The sequence below is a fragment of the Pelodiscus sinensis genome, chromosome 12 (genome assembly GCF_049634645.1).
Source record: "Pelodiscus sinensis isolate JC-2024 chromosome 12, ASM4963464v1, whole genome shotgun sequence".
Taxonomy (NCBI): domain Eukaryota; kingdom Metazoa; phylum Chordata; order Testudines; family Trionychidae; genus Pelodiscus; species Pelodiscus sinensis.
In genome coordinates, this window is record NC_134722.1 from 25,681,342 (window position 1) to 25,705,792 (window position 24,451).

The 24,451-nt window shown below is 44.5% G+C and overlaps 2 protein-coding genes across 4 annotated transcripts in view; one reads left to right on the forward strand and one right to left on the reverse strand.

The window, feature by feature from the left end:
- Positions 1 to 277: 277 nt before the first annotated feature.
- On the reverse strand, positions 278 to 18,378 carry CCNE1 (cyclin E1). Its single transcript, XM_075940176.1, has 12 exons — positions 18,065 to 18,378; positions 17,721 to 17,771; positions 17,502 to 17,592; positions 17,136 to 17,204; positions 7,371 to 7,513; positions 7,153 to 7,288; positions 4,640 to 4,786; positions 3,936 to 4,031; positions 3,403 to 3,537; positions 3,184 to 3,295; positions 2,945 to 3,102; positions 278 to 920 (listed from the first exon to the last, which is right to left on the reverse strand). Exons 1-12 carry the CDS (start codon positions 18,370 to 18,372, stop codon positions 807 to 809), a joined length of 1,560 nt encoding a protein of 519 aa, XP_075796291.1. The 5' UTR covers positions 18,373 to 18,378; the 3' UTR covers positions 278 to 806.
- A 66-nt stretch (positions 18,379 to 18,444) lies between these two features.
- Positions 18,445 to 24,451, forward strand: part of LOC102461223 (uncharacterized protein F13E9.13, mitochondrial) — a 32,792-nt gene continuing 26,785 nt past the window's right edge. For all 3 annotated transcript variants that reach the window (XR_012906707.1, XM_075940177.1, XM_025183696.2), the window contains exons 1-3: positions 18,445 to 18,581; positions 18,841 to 18,916; positions 20,580 to 20,662. Coding sequence is in view for 2 of the 3 variants with exons in the window: in XM_075940177.1 (XP_075796292.1) it covers positions 18,844 to 18,916; positions 20,580 to 20,662 (156 nt within the window). In the remaining variant the exon portion in view is untranslated. The remainder of the gene's footprint in view (positions 18,582 to 18,840; positions 18,917 to 20,579; positions 20,663 to 24,451) is intronic.

Consider the following 24,451-nt stretch of genomic DNA (forward strand, 5'->3'; position numbering starts at 1 on the left):
GCTCTAAATTAAGATAGCATGTCTACATTAAGGAAAGCCTGCCCCGGACTAATTTTGAGGCTTCCCTGCAATGTAGATATGCTATTTCGAAATAAGATATTTTGGAATAATTATCCCAGAATAGCTTATTTTGAAATAAGCATGCAGTGTAGACGTACTCTTAGTTCTCAGGGAAGCAGTTGGTGGTAGCAGAAGATATCCTTACTTTAACAATCCCCACAGCCCCATGTTTTCTGCTCTGAAACAGCTACATTTACCACAAAGAAAATACATCAAATACACATAAAACCAGCTGTCTTGGACAGCATTTTTATTTAAAAATTGATATACAGAGACATAGCAGCATTCATGTAAAGGGTTTTTAAAAACTCAACAAGTTGTAGCAAACAACTTGAAAAGAGGCTCTAAAATGAAGACTTCCACAGCATTCTCAAGCCCATTTGCCCCCACAAGGTGAAATGACCCAGGGTTATCCAAAGACACAGTTGCAGTTTTTAACTTCAAGCCTTTTTTCTGAATAGTTGGTCACATCAAGTATTACCTTCCTTAGCAGCATTTGGAGCACTCTTCAGCGTTCTTTTAAGTGGCTGGTGTGCTTGATCCATTTATTTAAAATATCAATAGTTAATAAAAATACATATAGAAGATTCTTCTGTCACAAAAGATTGCAAGTTTCTTTTTTAGAATCCATAAAAGCTTATAAACTTCACTGGCAGCATTTCCATAATGGAGCAGGATTCAGAACCAGCAAAAACAGGCACTTCAGCTGAATTCTTTCTGATGTAGACAGTTTGCAGTCATAGTAGCTACAGCCCAGTGGACTGTTTCTTACTACTCTGAGGTGGTGTCAGGACACCACTGGGTAAAGGAGAAGTCCTATTTTGCTCAGCCAACATGGTCTGTTTTGCTTGAGCTTTGTCCTAAACAAGTAAAATAATATTTAAGTTAGTGTGTTATGAAACTAAATTTGACATTTCTGCCATTCATATTAATACACGATGCAAAAGACTTGAGCATTTAAATATCATTCAAGTAATGCCTCATTATGTTTCCAAAGCTATCATTTACCCCATTGAAACCCCGCTCATGTTTTCACCAGTCTATTATCACATTTTAGAATTCTTACACTATACCACTGAAGTTGCTTCAAAGCCAAGAAAGACTGAACAACCGGCTGATAGAGTAAGTAAGAGTAATGCAGCAGTGCTAATTCTTCAATTTAGATAATTTTCCAATTTCAGCTTTGTCTTAAAAGTAACACCAACATGAGCCCAGAGTGAAGTTTGGCAGGTTCCCATGAGGATGCTAAAAGTCAGTTAAATAGGTAACCGTGTAACCGCTGACAATCTCAGTGGTTACATGCTGCAGACCCTACAGTATAAAGTTTAAATAGCTTTATATTGCAGAGTCTGCAGAGAAGCCTCCACGGGAATGGGGCCACCAGTCTCTACCAGCTTGGCTCCCAGGCAGGTGGGTTCCTGCCACAGGGGACGCTGGCTCTACTTCCAGGGAGATTTCCCAGCCAGAGAAGCCACTTTCCCAAGAGCCAGGTTGCCAATCCCTGCTGGTCCAGCTCTGAGGGAGGGAAGCCTCCTACCGCAGGAGCTGGGCCAACAGGAGCTGCTGGCTCTGCTCTCAGAAATGTGGCTTCACTGCCACAGCGAAGCTACCTCCTTGAGAGTGAAGTGGACAGCCCTGAAGCCCCCTCCCCAGGAGCTGGCTGAATTTAATCCACACCATTAACTGATAAGCATCAGCTTATCAGTTAAATGGTTAGTCAGTTACACTAACATCCCTAGTTCCTATACAAACCTACCAACAACTTTACTGTAATAAGATGCATGTATTATATCCCTCGTCAAATACTATAAATCATGATAGATCAAAGTCAGCATCATTTTGAATTTTATTCATAGTATCAGTATTATCTGTAGACCTTAAAGTGTATACAAATGCAGAATTCCAGTTGCTACTAAGTTTTAGTCATTTTTTATAATCCATTACATTAAAATGATTTTGATTAAAAAGAATTAAATTTTTATTCACTAGCTCCAGTTTATGATACAGGGAACTGTAATTGTATCAAGCAAATACATTCTGACCCTTAAAATATTATTATTTGACTCATTCAACTAGTCAATTGCTAGCAAATCTTGGATTCAGAAGATATTGATTCTACGGGGTCTACAGTAAAAGGCGAAAGATTTATATGGTCTGGAAAAAACAAAAACAAAAAACAAAAACAAACCACCAGAGTATGTAGTTACAGGCAGAGGAAAAAAAGCTTTAAAATAATTCAAAAAGCTGCCATACAAGTGGAGGACTTTTTTCTTTCCTAAAAGTTAGAACAGTATAGCTTTCCAAACATCACGAGAAAGCAGCATGTTCTATAATTTTTATGAAAAAAAAATAAGCCCAATATGAAGTATCTGAACCATCCCAAGCTAGGGGAAAGCGAGTCTGTAAGATGGTAATCTGTTTCTGACACAACGTACACAGGTTTAACTTCTCTAGTTCGACACCCTTAGGACCTGACTGATGCCACCCTTGACTACTGAACTATGGGAGGTCTGCATTATCTAGCAGCATTACCAATACTTCTACTGCTTACTAGGCTCTTAGAAGACATTTAGAGATAACTTAGCGCTAAATAACAGTACTGAACATTGAGAGCCAGGGCTAGTGGCTGCAAACAAACTTTATGGGACTGTGGGAAACTTGGCTACACCCACAATAAGTGAATATCCGAGCCACAGATATTGGACTGCAGATATTGTCAAACCAGAGAGGTTCAACCTGTACTTCTTAAATCACTTCTTAAAGTCATTTAGTTTATGACTTTACTCTTATCGGGTCACAAATTTAAAAAAAAAGCCTTGTAATTCCTATACTCTACAATATAGTTTTGCCTATAGAGATTACATAAAGATAAAAAAATACATACCAGCAAATCCAAGCTGTTTATGTGTGTCTGTATATTGTGCAAATCTTCAGGAGCTATGCCTCTGAAGTGTTTGAGTTTGGAGCTTCCTGCTTCCCTTATAGCAATAGCAAATGGAACCATCCATTTTACACACTCTTCTACATCATGCCATTCGTAACCTGGAAGGTAAAGATACTTATGTGAGTCTTAGGTTAACCTACTTGTCAAGCAAACATTTGCAACTAGAAAGTGTTAATTACCCGAAACTTTCTGCATCACTTCAGATGACGAGAAGTGGTACAAAGCAGATGCGGCAAGTACTCCATATGTATATTCCAAGCAGCCAATATCGAGCACACAGAGATCCAGAAGCTACACAGGGAGAAGACAGGCTACTAATTTGTAATATGAGATTGTCACATGTAACAAGTCTTAGCATGAGATGTATTTATAGTGCTTGGGGATTAAATCAACCTTACCTCTGCTATCTGTACAAAGATTTGCTGGGGATATTGTGGAAGCAGCACTTCATAAAGCTCATTTAGATATGCAACTTGCATGTAAATATTCAGCCATGATACAACAGTCAGTGGATTTAAGTTCCAATTAAGCTCCTAGAAAGAAATATATATAAAGTTGATGAAAATGTTAACAAAGATGTGAATATTAGAATATGCAGCGTACGCTTTACATCACTACTTACTGCTGATGAGAAACTGCATTCTCATTTACGGTAGCAGTGTAAAGAAAACAGTGTTCTGTTTCAGTGAAATTGAAAATGTAAAAAAACCTAATCAAATGTAAAAAAATGTAAAAAAACCTAATCAAACCACCTTATGTGTAACATTTTAAAAGTATGCAATTACTACATCTTACAGGTCACTAGCTTTAACTAAAGGAAAATAATTCTCTATCAGAATATTACAACACTAATTGTAGCTCTTTACTGTAGTCTGATCACACCACATTTTGGTCCTTACAGTAATGTAAAGTGATATAGTGTTGTAACTACCTTCATAATAATCACTTCCATGCTAAGGATTTCATCTTCTGCACAAGCTCCATCTGTAACATAAGCGAACTGGTGCAACTTTGGTGGATAGATTTCCTGAAAGATAAAAGATCAAAAGTATAATTTAAGTAGAATGTAGTTATTTCACATGTAAAATCCCCCTGAATATTTCAAATACAGGCTGAACCTCCTAAATCTGGGACTCTCTGGTCCAGCAACATTTGTGATCAAGAAAGCCCCGATGCCAGTGAATGCAAGCCAATCGGCAGCCCAGCAGCAGGGAGCCCCATCCCTCAGGAGTCCCTACTGGGCATGGCAGCAGCAGGGCAGCTGGGCAGCCCCATCTCCAGGGAGCTCCAGCTGGACACAGCAGCAGCAAGGCTGCTTGGGAAGCCCCAGCCAGGTGGGACAGAAGCAGGACTATAGCAGCTAGGGAGTTCCATTTGGGAGAGCCCCAGCAGACTGACAGCAGTAGGCTGGAACCAGTAGGCTTTTTAAGAGCCAGCCAGAAGGAGGAGCAGTGTCCTGGGAGGCCGATGACAGGTGATGTACCCCGATCTGGCAAATTCCCTCATTCAGAACCATTCAGATCCTAAGAGTGCCGGACCAGGGAGGTCCAAACTGTAGTGTAAAACTAAAATTATAATAATATGGGCCAAAAAAAGAATTGTAGCAAGAGTTGAATTTTCTTTCTTCCCACAAACCTCAAGCTTTGCAGCTATGAATAAAGATGAAATGCCAATGAGCTGCAATAGTGTTTTTACAATGTTTTGTTGTGTTGCCATAAACCGATCAAAGAAATCTTGTGCCAAGTAAAAGGTCTCTCTGTGAAGCTTGTAGACCTCACAAACCTGCAAGAAATAAGCAGTTACTGATATAAGTATAGAGTACGTTCAAGTCCTTGAATCCAGCCAACTCAAGCATCTAAAATGGGGGTTTTGTTTCAAGAAGTGTATAACATTTAATATGGCAAATCTAGGGATATATTTCATACAGAAGCTTTTAGTATAAAGAGAGAAGAAATCAAATATAGGATAAGAAAAGTGGGGGCACGTTCACACTACAACCTTAAGTGGACCAATGGTAGGTCGACTTTCCACCACTGCACTGATGATCTTCTAGGGAACATCTGTGATCCTTCAATCTCAGTAATTACTGTGGTGGCTGATGTTCACACTGCCCTCCTTCCGAAAGGTGAACTCACCAGGAACACTTTCACAAATCAAAGAGGGGCAGCATGGGAGTGCAGTGAGTTCAGCTTCTCCCCACACAGCTATCCAGGTTTCTCAGCTCCATAAGCAGGGAGCCTCTGGCCAGCAGCCCAAATGCAAAAGGAGAGCTGCTCAGCTTTCTTGTCAGACACTGGGTTGCCCTGACTACACCGAAATAGGCACTACACCAACATAAGCATTCTCATGGAAGTGGAACTATGTTGGTATAATATGGCACTTACATTGGTGGGACAACGCTGTAGCGTGTACACTGACATAATTAGGGCGACATAACATGGCTTATGTTGCCTTAACTGAATAGTATAGACCAAGCCTGGGAGTTCAATGGTTTCATATTGGGGTTCTTTTCATAAAAGGAATTTTTAAGTGGCTGCCTTTGATTTTCCAAAAACAACAACAACAAAATAATTTAGGAAAGCATGCATGTCACAAGACCAGAGTATCAGGCCTTCATTTTCTCAAACATGTAGCCTCCCCACACTTCAAAACAGGGGAGGGGGGGAAATCTCAAACTGGTTGTAATTGAGACAGAACTTGTCAGATTTCTAAGCCAATAGGTGGCCAACAAGATGGTACTGTGGTACAAGAATATTTAAAAATAGCATATTTTCAATTTTAAGATAATCATATTAGAAACAAACAACTAGAAACAAACAACAAATGGTCTGGTAGCACTTTATAGACTAACAAAATATTAGAAACAGTTATATATCATGTAGTGTATGCAGAAACTAATTAGAATTATAACAAGGAATCCTGTTTCTTATTAAACAGACTAGGGATCTTAAGTAGCAATTAATTTGCTACTCAAGTAGTTGATGGAATTTCCACTGACTACTCGACTAGTAGATAAGTACTTTCACGTTCTACCTTTGAAATGTGCAAGAACCCCAGAAGGGGCTATTGCGCATTTCAAAGTTGGACCACCACATGTAGCTCAGGCCAGCAGGAAATCCTGCTGACTCTGGGCTCCAAATGGGTGCTTCCACTTTGAAATGCACAAGAGCCCCACCGCATGAAGCCTGGGGTCAGTGGGTGATTTGCACTGGCCCCAGGCTCCATGCTGCACTTCTTCTTTGAAATGCACAAGAGCCCCCCGCTGTGGACTCTTGTACATTTCAAAGATGGCATGCTGCATGGAGCCCATGGTTAGCTGATCCTGGGCTCCACGCAGCATTTCAAAGCGACAACACCGCACGGAGCCCCCCCCAGCTGATCCTGGACTCCACGTGGTGCTACCACTTTGAAATGCTGCAAGGAGCCTGATGCTAGGCTCCCCACAGCATTCAAAACAGCAGCGCCACACAGAGCAGCTGACCAGGGCGCCGTGCAGTGCTGCTGCTTTTAAGTTCCCCCCTCTTCTCCCCCATCCTTGCTGCCTCTATCAGATAGAAGCAGCGGGGGGAGGGAAGGGGGGTGACTAGTCGACTATCTTGTCAATTATCCGATAAGCAAATGTTTATCGGATAGTCAACTAGTCCTTTATATCCCTAAAACAGATGAATATGGCTACCTTTCTGAAATCAGTTATCAAAATTATGAAACATTAAGAGCTATGGAGTTCCCAACTTCTCTATACATACCATTTCTTCCCCTCCACCAGAATTTTGTTTGTTCTGCTTTAGTCTAAACTACAAAATGCTGCAATACATGAAACACTAAGTTAAGTTCCAGGCAGAAGTAGGCATTACCAAACTTATATTCAGTGAATTTAAAATCTAATATAAGAATAGTTTATCAGCTTGCACACTTGAAACTAAAACCATTAAGTTCTATTTATTTGGTGCCAACACTCCGGTAAAATTTCTTAGATGTCACACTAAGTAGAATAAGTTCCACTAGTATTCTCGTGCTTTATGCATTAAATAAAGTTCATGAAAATGCAGATCATATTAGGTATTTAGAAAAATCCATGTTATTCAGGACATCTCTATACTTACCTACAGAATGCTTAATTAAGCATTAGCAAGAGCAGCAAAACTCACCTCCATTAGCCAGTCTAGAAGAATTGTTCGCATTTTAGGTTGCAAGAGAGGGTGCTTTTTCATATATTCTTTATCCCTCACATATGTCTGTTCTTTGTTTAGCATGATTTTCCATACATCCTCTCTATTCGCCCAGCTAAGAAAAAAAAATATGTTAAGTATCAACTGTTAAGTGATGAATGGGACAGACAAAGAAAAGGGGAATGAAATACAATTACCCCAGAATTGGTAGCGGTGAAGCTCTAGATGGACTAAGTCTTAGGTGTACAAAATGAGAGAAGCCAATATTAACTGGCTCATCTTTATCTGGTGTGGGAATCAGCATATGGGGACTTTTCTGGACATCCTTATTCCAAGATGGCTATTAAAGGAAAGAAAAAAAATGTTGCACTATAACTGGTTTTATAGTTTCTAGGGCTATTAATGCACAAAGACTACAGACAAGACGCATAACATCAGAGAGGTGGTCACTCCTATTAGGTAGCTAAAATTGAAAACAAGTTTAAAGGTATATTTTCACATTAAGACAGACTTTCAATTGCTGTTCTTAAACAAGTCATTTACTATTCATGGTTTTGGACTGAAGGGTGACAGATGTCCCAGAGAGAAAAGCATTCTATATAGAGAGAGTTCTGTTGCTATGTTCTGGGTGGAAGGAGATTTTGAATGAAAGCAGGATTTTTATCTGGGAATCACGTCTGCTTATTCCCCCTCACTCCTCTCCCGCGCCCCGCCCCCAAAAAAGTGCTAATCTCTCTGATCCTTCGGTGTCAGAATCCCAGTCAGCTTCCCCGGCCTGGGCCTGGCACTCCTGATCCAACAACAGCAGATCAAACTTGGGGATGAATTCTGGTCACGTGCCACATGAGGCATTTTGCATTTATGTTAAAACAACTATCAAGGATAAGAACTCAGGTGAAGAATAAGCAAATGGGATTCTTAGACAAAGATCCAGCTTTTGCACAAAACGTCCTTGATAATAACCACAGCAGAGGAATGCTGATTTTGTTTTGTCTTTTAAGAGTCAGATTATTGACTGCTCCTCTTGTGAAGATAGTTAAGCAGAAAGCAAACACTTAGCTATCACTTCAGATATATGAAAAATGACTGCATATATTTTGTTTGCCATAAGATGTTCAGTCTCAAAAAAGAATGAACAAACTCATAATAGCTAGACTGTTCATATATAGAACAGATACTAACAAATTTGAAAAATGTTAAATACCTAGCATTTTCCCCACTCTAACTTCTTGTTTGTGTATTTGGAACTTGTTTGTGTATTTGGAACAGGACACAGAACTACTGCTACTTTCCTTTAAAGAAGGCTTATCTTGGCAAACAGATTTAAAAAAAAGATATCGGTGTAAAGTTACCACTCCAGTTCCTAAAGACAGAGCCCATGTTGCTTAGCCCAGTGTTTTGGAAGTTCATAAGTAAGAAACAAATCCTATCACCATGCGTAAGCACATTTATTTTTATTTTAATTAAAACTTGGCATTTGAGCCTAGCACTGGAGGCAATCATCTTACTGAAAAGGGATGTCATTTGTACCAGTGGCAGGGTCAAAACTTCAGCAAGACCCCAAACTGCTCTGAATAGAAAACACTTATTTTACAGGTTAAAAATAAATTTATGAATCAGTTTCCAAACCTAGAGTTTTAGTCTGGCTTTGTCACAACTGACAAAACTTTCCAAGCATTAGATTCAAGAATACTGAACCACATTTCATACTCATAGTGAAAATTTGCTTTGTACGACTTGAGCCACCGCCTGAAACACAATCTAGGCAGTTTTATTCTTTAAAAAGCAATCTCAGAATTGTGCATGCAAATCTGTCATAGCCATTCATACCAGGGGTACTCAACTTTAGAGGCCCCCGGGGGCCTCTATGATACTCATGGCACATGCCGAGGGCCGCAACTTAAGTGTGATTGCATAGACATGCAAATAGCTTTTCACACTGACGGGCAGAAATACAAAGATTAAGGCAAGATTACACAACACATAGGCCCCACTTAAGTCAGTTCTGCTGATATTAATAAATGCAATATTTACCCGATTTCCACCCATATAACAGCACTTTTAATGAGCAATGATAGTCCAGGAATGTAACTACTAAAACACTTATCAACAGAAAACCATTATGTTAACAACTTTTTTGTTTTGGCTTCCACCCGTGAGCCACGTGTTGAACCCCAAACTGCACTGCAGGCTGCAAACAAACCAGCTGTGGGCTGCATGTAGCCCACGGACCACATGTGGAGTACTCTTGATGTATACAGTTGTATCTAAGACCATAATGCCCCTTGTGTTACTATTCAAGTGGAGAGGAGAAGAAGATGCATCATTCAGAGTAATATGACAGCAGATTCCCTAAGAATTTCAAATTTGAAGTGTTGCATCAGTTCTTAAGTTAACTTGAAGGATCAAAATTACATTTTAGTCACAACTTGTCCTTCAATTACATTGCAGGCCTGGTCAACAGTCCTTTGAGAACAATTAATTAGATTGTGTTGAATACAAGTTGTAAGGAAGGAGAATTATATTCTTTCTGCATAATGGCATACATGCTTGGCTCCTCAGGGATGTCCCTGCCCCAAAGAGTTCACAATCTAAACAGACAAGATATAGACAAAATAAAGGCAAATGGGAAGAACACAAAGTAATGCAATTCATCAGTGCAGTAACTTACAGGGCTTGGATGTCTTACAATAAAAGAAGTAAACCTCAAATAGGATTGGAATGAGAGAACATGCTTGGGTTTAAAAGCAAAATTACATTTAAGAGTGAAATAATAGGTGAGGGGCTAGATGTGGTCAGAGTAACAATCAAGGTAGATTATCTTTAGAGAGATCTTTTTAGATAGCCGTCTTGCTTCTCTTTCAGGGCATGTCTGCACTGCACACTTATTTTGAAATAAACTATTCCGGAAGAAACACTCTGAAATGTGCTATTCGAAATAGCAATCTTACACTACAGGGAAGCCTCAAAATTAGTCCGAGGCAGGCTTCCCCAATGTGGACATGCTGCCTCGATTTAGAGCCCCAGGAGGCACTGGGGAATAATTAGTTTGAATGGTCCTGGGGAGGAGCTATTTTGAAATAGCAGCGAGGTGTCCACACTACAGCTATTTTGAAATAGCTATTTCAGAATAGATGTTATTCCTCGTGAAACGAGGCTTACAGAAATCAGAATAAGCCATCTATTATTTTGAAATAATGGAATTGCTGTGTACACACTCACAATGTTATTTTGAAATAATGTCCGTTATTTTCAAGTAAGTATCCTGTGTAGACACACCCTCACTCATCTAGCACACTAGGTAGGAGGAAGGTTATAGTCATTTAAGTGAAGGATCATTATTTCTTTAAACAAGGGTTTTGGCAAGGGAGATGGAGACTGCTAGAGATTTTGTGACAGCACCAATTTCAGAAGAGGAAGCGTATCAACTGAGAGGATTGTCTATTTACCATTTATTTCACTAATGGCAACGGCTTAGATGAAAATACATTCATTTTTTGCCAAGTTTAGTTTAGGTTTACATAAAACTAGTCCTCAAATCCTGGAGCTGAAATCAGCTCCTCTGCAGGGACATCCCTTGAATCCAAGATGGCAGTTGCCACTGAAAATCTTGGCAGCATAGCAGAGGAAATCCTATGGTTCCTGGGCTCCTCCAAAGGCACTCTGCAATGCTGCAGCAGGAGCTGAAGTGGGATGTAAGCCAAGACCAGGATTCAGCAAAAAAGGAAAAGCAAAAGAATCTAGTGTGGAAGAACAGTGATTTTATATGTGAGGCCCACGGAGTTCTTTGGCAAGGAACCTCAAAAACTGAAATGACTGCTGTGTGTTTAAGAACAAACAAGCCAGTATTTTATCTGTATCCTACCTATATCAATAGGAAGGAGTTGGAGAATTCAAGACAGCTTGGCTGCCACAGGACAAAAAGGAAAGGCAGATGAAGAAATCTATCCATAAGTGAACAAGCAGCAACCCACAGCTCTAAAGAAAGTCTACACCACTCCTATATATAGGGATTGATTCAGAATTACTGAGGCAAAGAAGACATAAGAAGGTTGGCTGGATTGTCAGCATGGATGCTGAAGTTACCAGTCATGAAGGCGAGACTAGGAGAAGAGAAAGGGATATAAAATGAGTCCATCCCTAAGTCCCAGCATCTGCTGGCAACTAGTGCCCTAACTATGGGAAGGGCAATAATTTGAGCGGGGGCCACTTCAGAAATTTTTGAAGTGACCCCAGACCACCCCGGAAGGAGCGGGGCAAGGACACTTCCGTGCTTCCCCACGCACAGGCCCGGATTGGCCTAGGGATGGGGGAGCGCAAGAAGTCTCCTCCCACCCTGCCAGGAACACACAGTGCGTCTAAGCGCCATGCACTCCTTGCAGAGTGAGGGCAAAGCGGGAGGAGACTCCACGCACTATCCCTGCCCTCAAGTCCTGATTGGCCTGGGGGCAGGGGAGCAGCAGGGCCTCCAGGGGCAGGATCCAGTCCACAGGGGCCCTTTTGCCCACCCTTGGTCTAAAACCAAATGTTAGAAATAATGCTGTTCTCCTGCAATTTGCCTAAGGAAAATGACATGTAATGTAATTCCAGTTATTCTAGACCAGTGCTTCTCAAAGTGATATGCAAAACCACTTTGAAAAACCTGCTAACTGGCCCCTCCAGCGTGTTTATTTACCGGACCTGCGGCCACAGAGCCTCGTGGCTCCAATTGGCTCTGGTTTGCCATTTGCAGCTGCGGGAAGAGCTGTGGGCCGGGCCACCATTTCCTGTATCTCCCCTTGGCTTCAAACAATGAACCAGCACCAATGGGAGCCACGAGGCTCTCTGGACACGGAGCCGGTAAACAAACACAGCACAACAGCCAGTTAGCAGCTGTCTCAAAGTGGTTTTGCGGATCACTTTGAGAAACACTGGTCTAGACTAGCACCAAGCATTATAGTACAGGAAAGATACACAAGGCCATTCTACTAGCAAGTTTCAAAAAAGCAAGAAAAATAGAAATGGACAGTAATTTTTAATAGGGTGGGGATAGGGGGCAATCCACAAATTTTGGTAAGTCATCATAGGATGCACATTTCTACCACAGGTTGGACTCCTCTGGTCTGGCACCTTTGGGACCTGACCAGTTCCAACAAGGATTTCGCCAGACATGAAGAAGTAATTTCTGTTCTGCCCCTCCGCCCCCGCCACTGTCCCATAATCCGGATGTCGGTTCCCAGGCCACCAGCCACTGGCTCAATTGGACTGCCAGGGCAGGGCTCCCAAATGCTGGCTGGTGTCCTAACACCTGCCCTCCACCAGGACTCTCTAGTCCAGGAACATCTGTGATTCTACTGGATCACATATGTTGCTGGAATGGAGAGTTCCAGGTTAGAGAAGTATAACCTGTGTATCAACGGAGGGAGGGCAGGGTCTAGGAGAGAGTTTAGGAGCTCTGGAGTGGGGTAGGGAATGGGGTCCAGGAAGGAGTGTGGGATTTGAGAGAGAGTTTGGAATGCAAGAGGGAGCTCCAGGTTGGTGCAGTGTTGAGGTGTAGGAGAGGATGAGGTGTGTGAAGTCTGGGAGGGAGTCTGCACTAAGGCAGGCTGTCTGCTTACTGTGGCACCAGGCCACTCCTGGAAGCAGGAGAGATAGCTCAGTTGTTTGAGCATTGGCCTGCTAAACCCAAAGTTGTGAGTTCATCCCTTGAGGGGACCATTTAGGGATCTGGGGTGAATTTGTCAGGGATGGTACTTGGTCCTGCCACGAGGGCAGGGGACTGGACTCCATGACCTCTCAAGGTCCCTTCCAGTTCTATGAGATAGGTGTAATTCAGCATACCCCAGGGTGGCATGGGAGGAAGAGGCAACTTCATGTACTGCCCCTGATCCCAGCACTGTCCCCACAAAGGGCATGCAGCAGCTAGCTTCTTTTGGGGCATGGCATGCACACAGACTGCCTGAGCCTTGCTGTGCTGCGCTGCCCTGACAGCTGGGAGCCACCTGTGGCAAGTATCTCCTGGCCAGAGCTTCAGCACTTCACATCCCTCACCCTCTCCTACACCCCAACACTGCACTGCACCAACCTGGAGCTCCTCCTGCATCCAAACTGCCTCTTAAATCCCACACTCCTTCCTGGACCCCAAACCCTACCCTACTCCAGAGCTCCTAAACTCTCCCCTAGACCCTGCTCTCCCTCCATTGATACACAGGTCATACCTTTCTAACCTGGAACTCTCTGTTCCAGCAACATATGTGGTCCAGTAGGATCACAGATGTTCCTGGACCAGAGAGTCCTAGTGGATGTCAGGAGTTTGGTGCAAGAAGGGATTCAGGCCTAGGACATAGATGCAAAGTGCAAGCTCTGGCCAGGAGGTACTTGCCACAGGTGGCTCCCAGCTGGCAGCACACCAAGGCTCAGGCAGGCTGTGTGCATGCCATGCCCCAAAAGCAACTAACTGCTGCAGGGATCTCTCTGCATGCCCTTTGTGGGAAGAGGTGGGAGCAACCGGATTCCACGTGCTGCCCGCACTGTGAGGACAGTACTGGGATCAAGGGCAGTACATGGAGTTGCCTCTTCCTCCCCTGCCACTCCTGGGGTATGCAGACATATGCCACTTCCAGGAGTAGCTTGGGGCCACAGTAGGCAGCCAGCCTGCCTTAGTGCCCTGCTGGTCCACAGGACTTTTAGTGGCCCAGAGAATAATGGTGGACCAGATGAAAGTGGACCTGCAGGCCATATTTTGTCCACCTCTGCTAGTTTATCAGCAGCCATGTTAGGTATGAACAAACAGACTGAGAACTGCTAACAGTGCCTGTTACTTTACTTCAAAACCAGAATGCCTGCATTATTCTGTTTTCACCAATCTCATATAACCTGCCCCCCTCCCTTCCAAACCACATAAAGGATAACTGCATCCTAATTAAAAGCTCAGGCCTTATGTTCAACAGAAACAAGCTAACGAATTGGGCATTAACATGCTGTAAGTGGGATGTGACAGTGCTACTTTATACATGGAGTAAAATGGAGCTTCAGCTAGTATACAATACAAAAAGCCATGTGGTGTATACTGTACAGGACTTACAGCTACTGGCACATTAAAGTTTGCTATGCTATTGTTATGCACCATCTTGCTTGCTCACTAGAAATCATATAAACTTGCTCTACTGCTGTTGGTACTGCACACAGTCTCATCAGTGACTTGTGGCAATTTATATCAGAGAATAGCTTGTGTCACACCACAGACAGAAGAGCTGCTGCTGAGCAGCCAAATGTTATCATTTGACAAATCCATGAAACTAATCTGTTATAACAACGTATCCATAGTATCTTCTTAATGTACAGATTGATACTCAGGTACCTTTCATTTGTGAATTAGAGTTACAAGGCCTTATTTTCATCAGTGCCAAGTGGGTTATAGAAAGTTTAGTTTTAATTTACACTTCAGGGACTGGTGCTTTAACTGTATTTCAATATACCATTTGTCCTTAGAGTAATCGCCATAGCATCTATTAAAATAAATCTAATTTTTATGTTAAGACAGGACTGTACTTCGACAAAAGAAAAGGTTACAGTAAGAATGTTTTATGCTAAACAGGTCAGCTTTCTGCCTACTGCCATTTTGGAGGGGATAATCTCTGATAACATGAACCTACGTATTTCTTAGTTTGTAGCTACTATGTAATATTTTTTTAAAAACCAAAAGCTTCAAATTCAGGGATGCTTCTTAGGAAGGGCAAAGAAAATGAACTGCAGTGAAGGACAGACTGGTCTCCTTGTCAGAAGTGAGAAATTACTTTAATATACTGCATAAAAGGAAGACAGACGGAAAGGAGAGATTCCCTCATTAAATGCTCACCATTTGAGCCCTGCTTAATATGTTGAGCGATAACTAGTATATAAAGTTGCAACAAGCAGAGACCATGCCAAATAATGATGTCCATCTGTTATGTAGTACATTAGTCTTCAAATTTGCAGTTGCCACTTTTGGTTAAATCAGGGGTGGCCAATATGCGGCTCGCAGAATGTTCACAGGTCACCAGGGTTAGCCCCTGATGGGCTGCCAGACACTTTGCTTACCTGAGCATCCGCAGGTATGGCTGCTCACTGATCCCATTGGCTGGGAACAGTGAACTGTTTACCTATGGATGCTTACATAAACAAAGAGTTTGGCAGCCTGCCAGAGACTAACCCTGGCGAACCATGTTAGGCCTAAAAGCCGCTTATTGCCCACTCCTGGATTAGATTTATTCAGTAATAAGGATGTCAAGAGGCAGGTAATTGACTAATTTGTATCGACTACACAGTTAATTCCTAAGAAAAGGTGCGCTGTCCCAGCTCACGCCAGTCCAGGAGCTACCCCTGCTGTGGCTCTGCATTTTACAAGAAGAAGGTGCTGGGCATGCAGGCAGCCCAGCATCTCCTACATTTAAACTGCAGAGCCGCAGCAGAGGTAGGTCCCAGACCAGCAAAAGCCTGGACAGAGCTGGGACCGCTGCAGCTCAGCAATTTAAATGTAGTAAGAGCTGCCCAGCTCTTACTACATTTAAAATGCTGAGTTGCAGTGGTCCCAGACTAGCAGGACTGAGCTGCGTTTGCTTGGTCCCAGCTTGCACCAGGTCCAGCAGCACACCTGTGGGGGATCCTAGTGGGGAGCGGCCTCCCCTACCCGCCTTTTTGCAGCAGGCTCGGCTACCTCCAACCTCCCACGCTGCTGCCTCTGACAGGTGGCACCGCAGAAACAGTGCTGGGGAACCAGCTTTTAAGCTGGCTCTCCCCCAGCACTGGCTACTGTCCCCCTGCCCTTTCTGCCTCTGATAGAGGGAGCAAGGTGGGGGAAAAGCAATTAGCTGAGTACTTGACTCAACTATCCGAGAAGCTTAGCCTTATTGGGTAGTCGAATACTCAACTACTCGCTTACATCCCTATTCAGTAATAGGGTTACTTATGCATAAACAGGGTACTATAGTCCCCATGCAAGACTACAATAACTTAAATATCATTCGATATGTGCATTATTTAGCTCAAGTCTCAACAAGGAAGAGCCTATATGTATATTTTATTTTTCATGCCTCAACCACATTTTATCTGCACATACGTTTGAAGATATACAGGGAGCGCATCCTCACAAACTCAGTACATATCTCATATTGTGTATGAAAGTGTGGGGAAGTAACTGATCGTACACCCAGATTTGTGCAACAAAGGAAGAATGGGAGAATGGAACAAACAAATGAAGTTTAGAACAATCGCTATTTCAAAATCAAAACTAAGTTATCTTAATATTGTCACAGGGAAATAGAGAAAGCTGGCACTGCCTGCTAAGAACAATGTTTCTTCTCCCCATGTCCAGCCCTCCTATGCCATTCAGTGTGGTCTCTCTGAAATCTAGTGCCTTTATAGGGACTACTATGACTTACCTGTGGGCCCAGTAATGCCACTAAAACTTACATCCACTGTAAATTTCCAAATCCTAGTTTTGATTTTTGGCACTCAGACAACAATCAATGTCACAGTAACAAATAATTAATTGATGGTCTAGATGAAGCATACAGATGTCCTCTTTTTATATATATGTTTAAAGTAGAGACAGTTGCAAAAATACAAACTGTCAATTATACTGAAATGGATAGGTTCTAGGCTTTAGCTCTCTAATGAAGAAAATGATGTTCTGTGACGTCATCTATCCATGAAAAATTAAGGCCTTAGACCATAAAGGCCATGAAAACACAGGATATTTGGTCATACTACCACAAGAATTCAAGCAGATCTTATTTGTTTTACGACAGCATTAAGGATCCCATGTCATCTTGTAAATTGAGGGGTTTCTCTTAGTTTCCCTGGCCAAAAGTCTCCCCTCCTCTAATACCATTCAGTATGCTAGAAGTGAGGTATGCACAGAGCTGGTGAAATGCCACAAGTTCCAAGAAAACGCTATAAATTACAAAGATCAGTAACTATAAATCCCTAGCCAAGTCAGTTACCTGGTTTTCATATTGCTTTCTCTTGTTCATTTCCATTTTAACAATTTCTTCATCAGGATCCTGTAGGAACTACAATGGGGAAAAAAGAAAAAAGAGCCATGTGCTAACAAGAATACAGACTCCAGGCCAAACTCTACTCTGAGTCACACCAATGTAAACCCAGTTGTTATCCCAGGCAGATATAGGTTGCATGACAGAGCACAAAACTTTAGCCAGTTACAGCAGTCAGAATGCCACATGGCCATTCACAATCCAGCCAGGGCACAAGAGGCCACGGTCCAAATATTTCAGCAGCCAGAGAGTCCAGATGGACACGGAATGACAGAGCAGCACTTAGAGGATCAAAGTGAGCCATTTTGTACTTACAGTCGCCACATCAGCTTTTCTCTTTCGGGCTCGCATGGCAAGGTCGGCAGCACCCTCACCCTTGGGGGGAGCCTTCTCCTCCACGTAGTCACTGCCAAGAAACAGAGATACAGGGACATAAACCCCTCGAGGAAGTCTCCTCTGGGATCTGCCTAATGGAGACCTCGGCCTACTTCACTTTCCACCCCCACACGCCCTGCAGGGAGCTAGGAAACTCACCTTTCCCTGCGCATGGTGCCTGGATGGGACTGGGAGAGGCTGGTTCCAACCCTAGGAGAAGGGAAAGGCAGAGGGTTAGGGGGTGGGGGCAGGTCACCGCCTCACAAAGGCGAGAGCGGCAACAGCTGCAGCGCCCCAGCCCCCACAAAGAGCGCCGGACGCGCGGGCGGCAAGGATGGGGGGGTCCTCATCGCCGGGCGGGGGCACCTGAGGGGAGCCCCTCGGGGGCGGATGTGGGTGCATTGGGGGGCATCGGGTCCATCCATCCCATCCCCCCCCCACTGGGGCCGAAGGGGGGCCCCGGGCACAGGCACCCGATTCCCTCCCCACCGCGGCCGCCTTACCCCGGGGAGAGGCTGCCGGGCCGCACGAGCCCTGCGCGGGAGCTGCCCGGCGCTGCAGGCGGGGCCGGGCGGGCGGGGAGCAAGGGCGCGGGCGGGCTCCGCTGGGCGCCTCCTGCCTCACAGCGCGGCCGCTCCTGTCCCTGCGCAGAGAGCGGCCCCGGCCGAGCGGGACATTTAAACGAGAGGGCGCGGGGCCGCCTCCCTGCCCGGCCCGCACACGTGGCCCCGCGCGGGGCGCCGCGGGGACCCGGCCGGGGCGGGGTCTGCGCGGGGAGGCGGCGAGGCGCAGGGGGCCGGGCCGGGGGCATGGGGCGAGGCGCGGGGACCCGGCCGCGCGGCGACCCGGCCAGGCGGGCAGCCGGCTCGGGCGGGGCCAGCGGGCGCAGGGGAGGAGCTGGCGGCCCGAGGCGGAAGCGGGAGGAAGCAGCGTGGCTGCCCCGGCATGTAAACAAGGCGCCCAGGCCGGGCCAGGCCGAGGGGGTCGCACGGCGGGGCTGCTCCGAGAGGCCCGGCCCAGGTAACGGGGAGCGGGCTGAGGACGCTGCCTGCGTTGGGAGGGGGAGAGCCCGGGGGGAAGCTGAGTGGGGCTGAGCTTCCTAGCGCCTGCCCGTGTGGGCTGCACCCGCCTTGGGTCGGTGTAACCAGGCTTTCCGCCTTGGGAAGCGCCGGATCCTTAAATCGCTCCTCTTCCCTTCCCATGTCTCCCTGGACTGCCCCTCTCAATAATGAGCCTCCCGGCGCTGACTGAATCCCCACCCCCGTCTGTTTTTCCATAGACTATGGAGTTTCTGAAGCTCTTCGGGAGACTCAAATCCGTTGTCATTGGGATGGTGCATGTGGGGGCATTACCAGGTAAAAGAAGAGTTTTTATATTGACTGTTGCTGGGAAGATCATGTCTCCAGTGAGTTTGATTTAAGGAAAAACCTCCCTGACCCATGCTGCTATTTCTCAAGGTCTAGAAAGACGCAGAATAGAAGTGGGGGTGGAGCTAGTATATTGACAGTCTTTCACCCTGTTCGCCATGCTGCCTCCTGCTGCCTCCATGTGACTGTAATCTAGCAAAGTAGAAATGCTCTCTGCAACATAGCAGGTGCTGTGATGTGTAACAGATACAGCCTTTGCGTAGGAGTGTGCTCCCTGGACTTTACTTAAGTTGCACAAGTTTGCTGGCTGGATTTGTTGTATCCAGAACGTTAGAGTAGGTGACTTTTTATGAAATCTCCATGCTGCCCTGCAGGGGGGGGGGATAGAGAATTTGTGGAAGCCAAAAGATCAGGGATTTTTGTCAGGATACAGTGACCTATTTGGAAGGCTGGTAGCTGAGATGAGCATGCATGTTTTTCAGTGCAATATTTGTCCTTCACAATGGAGCATCCGTAAAATTACTGTCTGGGTAAAATTACTGTCTGGGTAGTGTGACTAGTCAGTGTCAGGCAAATTTTTCAGTGTGATCTGTCCAGAGTGATCTTATGGCTGTCTCAGATTAAAAGTGAGCACTGGGTTCAATCTTTTTAGACTAACTTCTAAATTTGGTTGCTCAATTTGTGACACCTTCCACCTGAACTTCAAAGGTATTGAATGCCTTTTCTGTTATAGCAGCAAGGAGTCCTGTGGCACCTTATGGACTAACAGAAGTGTTGAAGCATAAGCTTTCGTGGGCAAAGACCCACTTCGTTAGATGCATGTACTGACGAACATGTTTTCTGTTACAGTTGCATTTATAGCATTTCTGAAAATAAAGCCTGAAGTTACGCATCAGTATATCAAGGAGACCAAAAACTTTCAAGTGTTTCATCTTAATTTTGGGGAGAACAGACAGAAAAACAGTAGCCTTCACTGCTTTTTGTCTGTTACTCGTCCGTGCATTATTTTGCAACAGTTTACAACTATAGTTGTATCTTTGTGTCTTGGCTACAGTCCTGTGTACTGGGAAACTTCCTTTTAGCACTAATGTAGTCCTTACATTTTCTCCTGTGCATCATTCCTGTTTTGTGTGGCTTTGAGAAAATTGGCATGCTAGACTTAACCTCCAGCCTTCACGAATCATTGGAGGCCTACCAAGCATCCATTTGTGTGACTTTGGTCTTCTCTGTATTAATTTCCCATCACCTATGCAGGCTAGTTGCCTGAGACACTGCCACAGATTGAAATACAGTGCATTGTCACCAATATAGAATGAGGTGTAATCAGAGCTGGTTGCGAATAGGTGAGAATGACAAGTTAGGTGTTGGTCTAGTTCAGCGTAAGGTTACGTTTGATATATCTTGAAGTGTGAATGCTTTTAAATCATTTTTAGGAACTCAGTGGTCAAAGCATGTCATTCACATTCTACTAGAGACAAAATACCATTGAAATACGAGACATGATGGAGCAGACTACTACTCACATTATTTACTTTGCCATTTTGTGCCTACTTTGGCACTTCTATCAGTGCTTGCAGTAATCTAAATTTAATTCTAGCTTTGTTTTGATTTCTACTTCTATCACGGCATATAAAAACATTGTTCTTTGCAGGGACACCACAGAGCAGTTTGCCACTGACCCAGATCACTGATAAAGCCTGTTATGAGTCTGAGATTTATAAGGATGCTGGAGTTGTAAGTTTCATTGTTCATTCTTCTATTCCAATTTTTGTATAAAAATATTGCTGTATCCGAGTACAACAAATCTTGGTTCTGTGGAGTTAATATTTCGAAGATCACATTTATATTAGAGTTCACATCAAACCTGTATCCAGACTGCTGTGCAGATTGTTAGAAAATGCTTGAAATTCAATCCTATATCCCTGTTTTGAAAATGGCCTCAATTTCTATAATAGTTTAAACCAAAATCATGGATCTTGTTATTCCTGAGCTTTGGAAGACTCTGGACCAGCACTTTGCAGCTCAGGCTGATCGCTTAAGCATATTTACAGCCAATTCCTAAAACAGGGGCGGGGAACCTAAGGCCTGGGGATCAGATGCAGACCCTGTCTTGCCTGGATCGCCTTCCGAGATTTGCCTCCCCCTTCCCTCCTCCCTCCCCCGAGATTTGCCTCCCCCTTCCCTCCTCCCTCCCCTCAGCCCTCTCACCATCTACTAGTCTGGTGTGTGAGGAGAATGAGGCGAATGTGTTTCTCCTTCTCAGTCTGGGGCCACATCAGTGAGGTGGTTTTTTTCCCCCTTCTCATTTGTGGCTCTGCCTGTTTTTCTGTGGGTCTGCGGCCTCTCCGACCTAAAAAAGGTTCCACACCGCTGTCCGAGAAGAATCAGACCAGTTAAAGAAGTTACATTGTCATCTCTTATTTTCTGTTTTTACAGTGCCAGCAGGATAGCAGAAATAGGCACTTCTATTCACTTACCAATTTAGGGCAAGACAATCTTTGTTCTGGCACATGGCTCAAGGGACTATAAAGTACTTTCACAGGCCTTCTACACCACAGGGCACTGCTCAGCTACATGAATTCCTGGTCCATAAATATCTTAGGCACTATAATAATACAAATAGTAATTAATATGATGAAGAAAAGTTGGTTATTGAAAAAAATCTAGTACACTCTGGTCTTTGGTAAAATTCCTCATCCAGTCTGACAAAGTACTATATTTGTTTGCCCGACATATTTTTTTTCTCTCTCTCTCTCTCTCTCTCTCTCTCTCTCTCTCTCTCTCTCTCTCTCTCTCTCTATATATATATATATATATATATATATATATATATATATATATATATATATATATATATATTAAAAAAACTTCCTGCAGGATGACAGAATGACATCATCACGTCAGCATCAATAGGTTGGGGGGAGAGGCAAGCAAGAGTGAGAGAGATTTCCACCAGTGACGCTGCAATGCCACCCCTGGCTCAGTTCAGGATAGCCCATTACAGTGAGTGTTGGCTGGAGTGCATGGCACCCTGCCGCTGGGGGAGCTTGGAATGCTGCATAGAGCTGGGGAAAGCCTGCCCAGCCATAGCCGACGCTGTCAGCGGGCGCAGCATGGAAAAGCCCTGGGCGTTGGGCACCGGCCGCACCACAAAGGGCTCTTTGTGCGCCGCTCACCTTCCTCACAGGCAAAGCCAAAGTAGAGGGACCCCCATGGACAGCATGGTCTGCAGCAGTGGGACGCAGTGCGTCCCGCTCACCCTGCTGGTGACTTCCTCACTCCTATCCGTCCACCCAGTCCACCACGCTCCAGCTCAGCCCCCTCCTATTCTCCCCACAGTAGGGAGCCCGTGCTGGTGCTCGAGCCTCACCCCCCTCCAAAGCCAAGACCCCGTGTCCTCACTCCCCTCACTCACCACCCTGCTGAGCAGCAGGAAAAACCTCCTTGAAGTGCATCCCTGCTGTTGCCTCTGCTAGGAGACAGAGAAGGGAAACAGCAGCATGTGAGGAGCCTTGGAGCTTTCTCACCTTTGCCCCCACAGGAAGCTGGTGCTTCAAGGAGCCTTTTTCCTCCGCTCTGCAGGGTGGTGAGTGAGGAGCATGAGGTGTGGGGTCTCTGCTAGGGGGAAGGTGAGGATGGAGTATTAGCGTGGACTCCCAGTGTGCCCTGCTCACTCATCACCCTGCTGAGACCCCACACCTCCTGACTCCCCTCAGTCACCACTCTGCTGAGACTCCGCACCTCCAGTCCCCTCGCTCACTGCCCTGCCGAAGACCCCGCACCCCCAGTCTCTTCGCTCACCATTGTTTCCACTGAAATTCCACACCCCCAGCTCACTCCTGGCCCTTCCCTCCTGGCCAGACATCTACCCTCAGCCTGCTCCTGCACCCTCCCCTGCTCTTGCACCGTTTCCCCTGGCCAGGCACCTACCCCCTTGCCCTCCCGCCTGCTCTTGTCCCCCCTGGCCAGTCATCCTGCCCCCACCATGCTCTTGCACTCTCCCCCCGGACAGATCATGACCTCCAGAGAGAAGGGTGTTGGCGAGCATAGCTCTCGTGCTGCAAAGGCTGCCAGAGAGAGGGGGGTTGGCAAACATAGCAAGTATATAAAGTGTTCTTAACCCTTTTTATTGTACATACTGTATACAGTATACTGTAATGTTTTAGTTTTTTAAGCCTTTTTGACCCTTTTTGCTCAGTTCAGCTGCTGCCGTTGTTACCTTGTGACTCATTTTTTGCCGAAGCTCACTCACTAGACTCTTGCCATTTTGATGCTGGACTATCAGGAGTGCCGGACTATTGGATGCCAGACTATTGGAGTTTTACTGTACTTTAATATAATTAAAGTGCTCTGTTTTGTGGACATACTGGAGAATAGAGTGTGCCCAGGCAGAAGATCAAGCACTTCCACTGCCTCTCCAAGGAGATTTAACCTGTTTTAGTTGTGCTGGCTCCTTTGTAGTATATATTATGCGGGGTACAAAAAGCACCTGTGTCCATTTGTACAAAGTGTAGCCCTTCCATGATATACCCCTGGCAGTAAGTGCTCTTCTACTTTGCATATCTAAAAGAGAAGATCTGAAAGGCCAGTCTCAGCCAAAGGCAACAAATGCAGGTACTAGTGACTGAATTTCTATTGACCTAAGGTGTTGTAGTAATTTCCATAGTTCAGCAGATTTTTAACAGGGTACGTGTCCTTTTAAAAGGTCAGGGTATGTTTTAAACATTTCATTGCACTCTATAGCATGTGTTGCTGTACTTTTTTCTTTGACTGCAGTGAAAATATAAATTTCTGGAATGACAATGATGAAGGATCTCAGTGGTTGGGTTTTAAGCAGAGCTTAAATGAATACATAGCTGTGAATTGTTTTCTGCAGAGCATTTTGAATGTTTATTTTTATAATTAATATTTTTATATATATGTGGTACTTTACAGTCAAAGTAAGATTGAAGCTAAGAGCTTATCCCAAGTTACAGCATGCTAGAAATGAGACATAACGTAATATTTAATGTAAAGAAAAGTGGGCCAAGTTGATTGGATGGGTAAACTAGAAGGAATCATGTGTGGGAGGAGAGCAAGGGTGCATGAAAGTGAAAGAATGAGATAAAAGGAAGTATTAAGACTTGAGGAGTAGGAGACATGTCCTTTGTAAGCTGGCACAACATTATGTATGGCCTTGAAGGCAGAGACCACAGTAGAATTTGAGATGTTTAAAAATGTAGGCCCAGACCATATGAACTGCTCCATGCAGGCAGACCTCTGTGCCCACAGAAAGGGCCATTGGCTTTACAGAGTTTATCCATGCAGAGGTGTTTTCTGGACTGATGCCTCAGACTATAAGGCAGTTAGGGCAGGATCTATGTTGTTTTGACTTCTGCAGCAAGGGTTCTTAACTTTTTCTTTCTGAGCCTTTGGCCAACATGTTACACCACAACAAATAATGTATTAAATTGATAGCTACACAGTTCAATATATTTATAATATAAAAAAGAAATGTAGAAAAGAGGCACAAAAATAAAAACT